Source organism: Nicotiana sylvestris, chromosome 4 (genome assembly GCF_000393655.2).
Source record: "Nicotiana sylvestris chromosome 4, ASM39365v2, whole genome shotgun sequence".
In the NCBI taxonomy this organism is placed as follows: Eukaryota; Viridiplantae; Streptophyta; class Magnoliopsida; order Solanales; family Solanaceae; genus Nicotiana; species Nicotiana sylvestris.
The window spans coordinates 121,544,641-121,551,542 of NC_091060.1; the positions used below are offsets into that span (position 1 = coordinate 121,544,641).

The 6,902-nt window shown below is 37.5% G+C and overlaps 2 protein-coding genes across 2 annotated transcripts; both read right to left on the reverse strand.

Moving 5' to 3' along the window:
• Window positions 1–1,299: 1,299 nt before the first annotated feature.
• Window positions 1,300–4,019, reverse strand: LOC104211508 (uncharacterized). Its single transcript, XM_070173441.1, has 6 exons — window positions 3,425–4,019; window positions 2,721–2,994; window positions 2,271–2,560; window positions 2,034–2,147; window positions 1,789–1,958; window positions 1,300–1,638 (listed from the first exon to the last, which is right to left on the reverse strand). The coding sequence occupies exons 1-6, from the start codon at window positions 4,017–4,019 to the stop codon at window positions 1,300–1,302; spliced, it is 1,782 nt and encodes a 593-aa protein (XP_070029542.1).
• Window positions 4,020–4,882: 863 nt separating this feature from the next.
• On the reverse strand, window positions 4,883–5,641 carry LOC138890089 (uncharacterized). The gene has a single exon (XM_070173442.1). It carries the CDS (start codon window positions 5,639–5,641, stop codon window positions 4,883–4,885), a length of 759 nt encoding a protein of 252 aa, XP_070029543.1.
• Window positions 5,642–6,902: the final 1,261 nt, after the last annotated feature.

Consider the following 6,902-nt stretch of genomic DNA (forward strand, 5'->3'; position numbering starts at 1 on the left):
GAACTCTTCTTAGCTTCTTGGAGGGCCACTTATCGTAAAGTTTTCAGATCCATCAGTCTCGGTTCCAAAAGTTGATCTTAAGAACGAGTTGGCAAAAGGGACCCAAAAGCTATCTGGTGAAGACAATGTGATTGAAGATGGTGAAGGTCCCAATAATGTTGATGTGGAACTCAGTGGCTATTGAGCTTGGTGATTGGAAAAATGCTACTTTCTTGACTAGCCAGGGAGGAGTCTTGGTGGTTTATTTTGTTGTCATTTCTGTTGTCCGGGTTATTTCAGGGTTGTAATCCAGATATTGTCCTGTGACTCAAACCCTTCTATCCTTTTATATTGCCTAGTTCGTTTAGTCGTAGTAATCGTTTAGTGTTGTCTAGGTTTGTTCCAAGGTTGTAACCCCAGTTTATTTTGCTTGTTTTGTTGTTCAAACCTTTTCACCGTCTGTCTAATACAATTTTCTGTTTTCTGTTATTTCTAGTCATTTTTTGTTTAGATCTCTTCTCCTTTTATAGTTCATTTCATGCTGGCTCTAGTGACATGACATGCACACATAATTCTAGGCCTGGTCTTAAAAGTTAGTTTAATGATGAAAAAATAAAATAAATTTGAAAATGATAGGGTCATTTGAGGGAAATAAGTACAGATTTGGACATTTTGAGATCATTTAAAGCCCGAGCTGTGTAAAACTGGGGCAGATAATTTAGGAAGTTAATAGGATGACAAAAATTTGTTGCAAGAGAGTGCGTCCCAACAATTTGAAGCGAGCAACTTTGAGTTTGAGCGTATCTCAAGTAACAAGATAAGCCAAGGGATTTTTCTCCAAGCCAATGGAGGTATCCATTGTGAAGAAGAAATCACCCAACGAGGGTTCTATACTTGACAAGGTAAGAAAAAAAGGTGGAAGGCATATCGGTGATATCAATGCCGAAGCTGCAAAAGAAATGTTGTGCATGATCTTCCTTTTTCATTCTCAAGTTGCATGTGTTGTACTTGGCATTTTCAGAGTTTGGGAGGCCCCTTTTCAGCTACCCAAACACTTTATACCCTTCGGTATCCCTTTTGAGCCTATGCTAACTTTTTGACCTCCCCTCTTTTTGAATCAAGTGGTAGTAAATTTTTTTTTTTTGGTAAATAAGAATTTTATTACCAAGTAACAATATTTACAACTCATCTAACTATTACAAAATTTGTCTAGCATATCACCAACTGGACATGAAGCCCTAGTAAGATGATATCTAGCCTTCACTTCTCCTAACCTCCATCAACTTCCACCATTGTTCTATTCTAGCTAATTTCTGGATACTAATTCAAAGTAGTTATCACCTTATCCAGATAAGGGAATCTTGCTGCCTTTATGTGCACTTCCTGGATAATTAGCTTGATTAACGAAGTGGCTGTCTTTCTCTTCTTCTGAAAAATCACAAAATTCCTCTCCTGCCAGCAGTGATACACTGCAACTGCTAGTGTCATTCTGCATATAGCTGCTCTTGCACTTTTACCTTTAGTCATCTTAACCATCCATGTAATCTCATCTTGCCAATTGTTGTGTGATCTTTGAATCCCTTGCCATCTCAGCAGACTATTCCATATCTTTCCTGTAATCTCACACTTGAAAAATATATGCTGCATTGTCTGATTTTCCTTATTACACAGAGAGCATGTTTGATCTATATCTAACCCCCATCGTACCAGCCTATCTTTGGTAGCTAACCTCTACTGTATTGCTAGCCTCAATATGAATATCCATTTTGGCTGCCCTTGGTTATTGCACACTAGCTTCCTCTATGTTACTTTTTGAAATACACCTTGTAGTGATCTGTAGAGTCCCCTGATTGAGCATTTCTCCATTAGCTGGACATCATTTTCAGTCATACCAGCCTTAGTGAAATACTTCTTAGCCTGAAATATCTTCTGAATTGTCCAGGAAGCATTCTTTGGTTCTACATTCCACACTACTTGGCCTTTGACATAGTAAGTATGTACCCAATGCACCCATAGCTTCTCTTTTCTAGTACATATATTTCATAGCAGCTTACAAATAACAGCTTCATTCCATAAAGCCACATCTATTAAATTCAATCCCCCTGCAACCTTAGGTGAGCAAAGTCTTTCCCAAGCTATCAAGTCCTTCTTTGTTGGTTCAGCATCTCCTGTCCACAGAAACCTTCTACAGATGGTCTCTATGAATTGTATAACCTTCGTAGGTAGTATAATGATCTGCGCCCAAAATGTTTGGATGGAAAACAACACACTTTTTACTAGAACTGCTCTACCTGCATATGATAAGTACTTTGTTGTCCAGTTCTGAATTCTGTGCAACATTTTCTCAATTAGTGGCTCACATTGTATAGCAGATAGTCTCTTAGTACTCAATGGAACCCCTAGATATCTGAAAGGCAATTCTCCTTTTTTATAACCAAGAGTCTGCATAATTTGTTGCAGAGTCAACTGATTCACCCCTCCAAAATAGATGCAAATCTTGTTTGGATTAGCAACCAGCCTTGATGCTGCAGAGAATTTCTGAAAATGCTGGTACAGTATTTGCACAGATTGCACATCACCTCTACAAAACAATAGTAAATCATCTGCAAACCCCAGTTGCACTAGGTTAAACCTGGCACATCTGGGATGATATTTAAACTTCTTGTCATCCTTTAGAGTTTTCAATGACCTGCTCAGGTATTCCATAACCAAAACAAATAAGAAGGGTGAGAGTGGATCACTCTGCCTGAGTCCCTTTTTTTGCCTCAAAAGGATCTGTTGGTTTGTCATTTATTAGAACTGAGTAGGTCACTGTACTGATGCAAGCCATTATCCATCTCACAAAGATTTCTGGAAAATTCAGTGACCTTAACACTTGTTCTATGTACCTCCACTCCACAGAATCATATATGTTTTGCATGTCAATCTTAAGCATACATCTAAGAGAGGTACTCTTCCTTCCATAACCTTTCACTAGCTCATTACTCATCAAAATGTTATCTGTGATCAGCCTTCCTGGTACAAAAGCAGCTTGACCATTATCCACCAGTCTACATTACCCCTTGCATTCTTGTGGTTATCACTTTAGAGATGAGCTTGTGTAAAACTGTACACCATGAAATAGGTCTGAAGTCTCTTATGTTTGTTGGATTCTGGATCTTTGGAATCAGTGTGATTGTTGTGCAATTAATGGCTTTACACCTATCAGCACTCTCAAAAAAATCTTGAACTGTTGCAGTTATTTCCTCTCCCACAATGTGCCATATCTTTTTAAAGAAATAGGAGTTATATCTATCACACCCTAGTGCCTTGTTGTTATCAATGACTAATAATGCTTGTTTAACTTCTTCCCTGCTGACTGGTCTGATTAACTATAGTTGTTGACTCCTGTTTAGGACATTGTCATTCTTCATTATGTCATAGTTGATCATTGGTAGCATTGTACCTGAACTACCAAGTAATCCCCTATAAAAATTTAGAATTTCTGCCTTCACCTCTTCAGGACTTTGCATTATATCCCCATTACTGTCAGTTAACCTGCTAATATTGTTCCTTGCTTGTCTATTCTTCATACAAGCATGATAATAAGATGTATTAGAATCTCCCAAATTAAGCCACCGTACTCTGGACTTCAGTTTCATAATACTCTCCTCCACCATTAACCATTTCTCCAGCTCCAATTTAGTAGTACTTTCCAATTCAATCTGCATTTTTCCTTTGTCAGGACATCTCATTTGGTTCTGTATACTTTCTAATCTTTCTCTAGCATCCTGTATTTTACTATCAATGCCACTGAACTTCTCTTTATTCATCTGCTTCAGTAACCCTTTTAACTTCTTAAGTTTGTTCCAAACGGTCAACATTGTTTGTCTGTTCTTTCCACTGTCCCAACCCCTCTGCACTGTACCTTCAAAGGTCTTCAAGTTTACTAGGCAGTTTAAGAACTTGAAAGGTTTCCCTCTAACTTGGCTACTTGTATTAAACTTCACACTAAGAGGGCAATGATTAGAGAATCCAGGATTCATAGACATCCCTTCCATGTTAGGCCACTTTTGTATCCATTCAGCATTTACCAAAACTCTATCTATTCTACTATGCACATGGTTATTAAGCCATTTCTGTATTTTCTTCCCACTGTCTTCAACTCATCTATTTTAGCATCCACTAAGAATTGTTTAAATTCCCTTGTCTCCATCTCTTGTACAGGGTTTCCATTGAATCTATCCTCACTAGTTAGAATTGTACTGAAGTCCCCCATTATAAGGCAATGACTCCTTATATTGACCACTGATATTAGCATCTCCTCCCATAGACTCTTCCTGTCATGTATTGTATGCTTACCATAGACAACACATAGGTGAAACTGAACATTATGCTGTAGTAATGTTACTTCTCCCAAAATAAATTGTTCATAATGTCTAATAATTGCATAATACACCAATGTAGAATCCCATGCAACCCATATTCTACCCCCAGGAGCCTCCTCATAGTTATCCACCCATTTCCAGTTTTTCAGAGCTTTCCTAAACACAAAGTCAGCATTACTTTGCTTCACTCTATGCTCAATTATTGCTATAAAAACTACATATTAATTTTGCAAATTGTTTTTAGTTTTTTTTGTTTGTACACCTTATTCAGACCCCTTACATTCCATGCAATAAAGTTCATCATGATATAATAGGTAAAGTTGGAGGTCCACCCCTATCTTCCTTGTTATGCATTCCTTTTACACCTTGAGTTTCTGACATTTGAACAATTTTTTGAGCAGTATCAACCAGAGCTTTGAATGCATTGCCAATATCCACAACCATCTCCCTTATCACATCTGTGTGTTTCTTAGTTGTAGATCTACCTCTAACTACTTGCCATTGTTCCACAACCTCTGAGTTACTCTTTTATATAGCTACTTCTTCCACCAGCTGTTCAGTAAATCTTCCTTGTGCATCAATTTTGTCAACCTTAGGATCAAGTGCTCTAACTTTCCTCCATTCTTGCATTTGCTTCCCTTCCACATTTTCCTCACTTCATCATGTCTCAGCTTCATTTGATCCTTGCATGTATGGCCAAGTTGGCAACATTTCTGGCAATATGTTGGTTTATAGTCATAGTGCACAATTTGTTCCAACACCTTTCCTTTTGGATCACAGAGTTTTATCTTTTCTGGTAAAGACCTAGTGACATCCATCTCTATTAAAATCATTGCATATGAGATTCTCTCAGCAATAGCCGTACAAGAATTAGCATATATTGGTTTCCCCAATCCACTTCCTATCTTACTTAACACTTGATTACTCCAAAGGTTAAGTGGAAGATTTGAAAACTTGATCCACAAGGGAATAGTTCTCAGAACTTCCTCATTCAAATCAAAATTTTCTGACCATTGTCTCATAATAACTGGCCTATTGTTAATTGTATAGGGGCCATTCATTAGTACCCTCTCCTTCTCTTCATTAGTACTAAGTAGGACTATGAAATATCCCTCATTATGAAATAACACCTTTGGTTTCTGCACACTTGCCCATTGATTATTGATAAACCTTTCAATGGCACCGATTAAAGGTGTATTCCCCACCACATATAATATTAATGCTCTATTACATTTTTTATTTTCCTCAACAATGTCTTCCTCTATCAGTTGTGCAACTACTTCACCATCCTTCATTGACGGTGTATATAGTTGAGATTCATACCTTTTGCAGCTAGCTTATTCTCTTGTAGTAATTCCGCCCATGATCGACCCTTATCAACAGTTGGAATTGAGTTCTTCCCTTGAGATTCCTTTTGATTATCCATAGAAATAGCCTGTTGTTCCTTGCTTGAGCTTGCATGTACTGTTCCATTGGATTTTACCTCACTCGAGCTGGTTTTCGCATTTGCAACCCTAATTTCGCTATTTCCTTTGCTCATGTTCACCGTCAATGCCAATTTTCTGCTCGAATTCAATGGAGTTGTTGCTTGATTTCGATACTTGTCCAGATCTGGCCAGTTGTCGTCACTGTCATTTTCCTATTATGTACCATTCTCCTAGATTTGATCCATAGCTTTGGCCTTTCCTTTTCCTTGTTCACTCGATCTAGTCGTCATAACCTTCTGGTCTAGTACTGGTACTTTGATAGTATTCCTCCTCGGTTGTCCTCTTCCTCCCATTTCCAGTGAGGGCGTAGGTTAGTAGTCACCTAACGTGCGCCGAGAGAGAATTTTAAAAAAAATTCTCGTTTGTTGTAAAAAAAAAGGAAAAAGAATTATTCATATCCCCATAGGTTTGTTTTAGAAAGTTCATTCTAAAAGGAAAATTCAAAAAAAAATAAAAAAAAATAGAATAGAGATAAAGAAAAAAAAAAGGAAAAATAAAAAATAAAAAGAAAAAAAAATACAAGCAATGAAAAGAAAACATCCCTTTGAACTACGTTCGACCTGATTCTTGTCACCACAAGATACGTAGGCAACCTTAAGGTTCAGTCGCACCAAATAAAATATTTCGTAATCCCACGAAGTCGAGAGTGGGGTAGTCTTTCTTAGAAATTCCATCTCAAAAAAAAAGATCCAAATGCCCTTGTTTTAGAAATTGGGGCAAAGTTTTAGAATGGATTCCAAAAGTTGTAAATAAATTAACCTCGTTGTCTTAGTTATTTTGAGCCTTTATCATTTCTTTCTAACCCTGTCCAAAAACCACATTATAGTCCAAAAGACCTCCCAAATAATCTTTGAGAGTGCCTAGTCAGGCATGCCAAGAGCATATGATATTTCTATCGTGGCTAATGCCTTGTCTTCTGCAGAATCAGAAAAAAATGAGAGAGTCTTATCGGTGAAAACCTTCACATGCACTATAAGGTGACAATAACAAAATGAGAGAGGCTTGATGGTGAAAACCCTTCGGGCACTACAAGTCGAATAAGGATCGTGAATAAGATAGGATAATCGGA

Coding starts and splice junctions, on each gene's coding strand:
- LOC104211508 (XM_070173441.1), bottom strand. CDS start 4,019: ATGGAAGGGATGTCTATGAATCCTGGATTCTCTAATCATTGCCCTCTT. Junction 2,148..2,270: donor AAAGTACTTATCATATGCAG/GTAGAGCAGTTC, acceptor TTCTGTGGACAG/GAGATGCTGAACCAACAAAG. Junction 1,959..2,033: donor ATGGAATGAAGCTGTTATTT/GTAAGCTGCTAT, acceptor ACTATGTCAAAG/GCCAAGTAGTGTGGAATGTA.
- LOC138890089 (XM_070173442.1), bottom strand. CDS start 5,641: ATGAAGGATGGTGAAGTAGTTGCACAACTGATAGAGGAAGACATTGTT.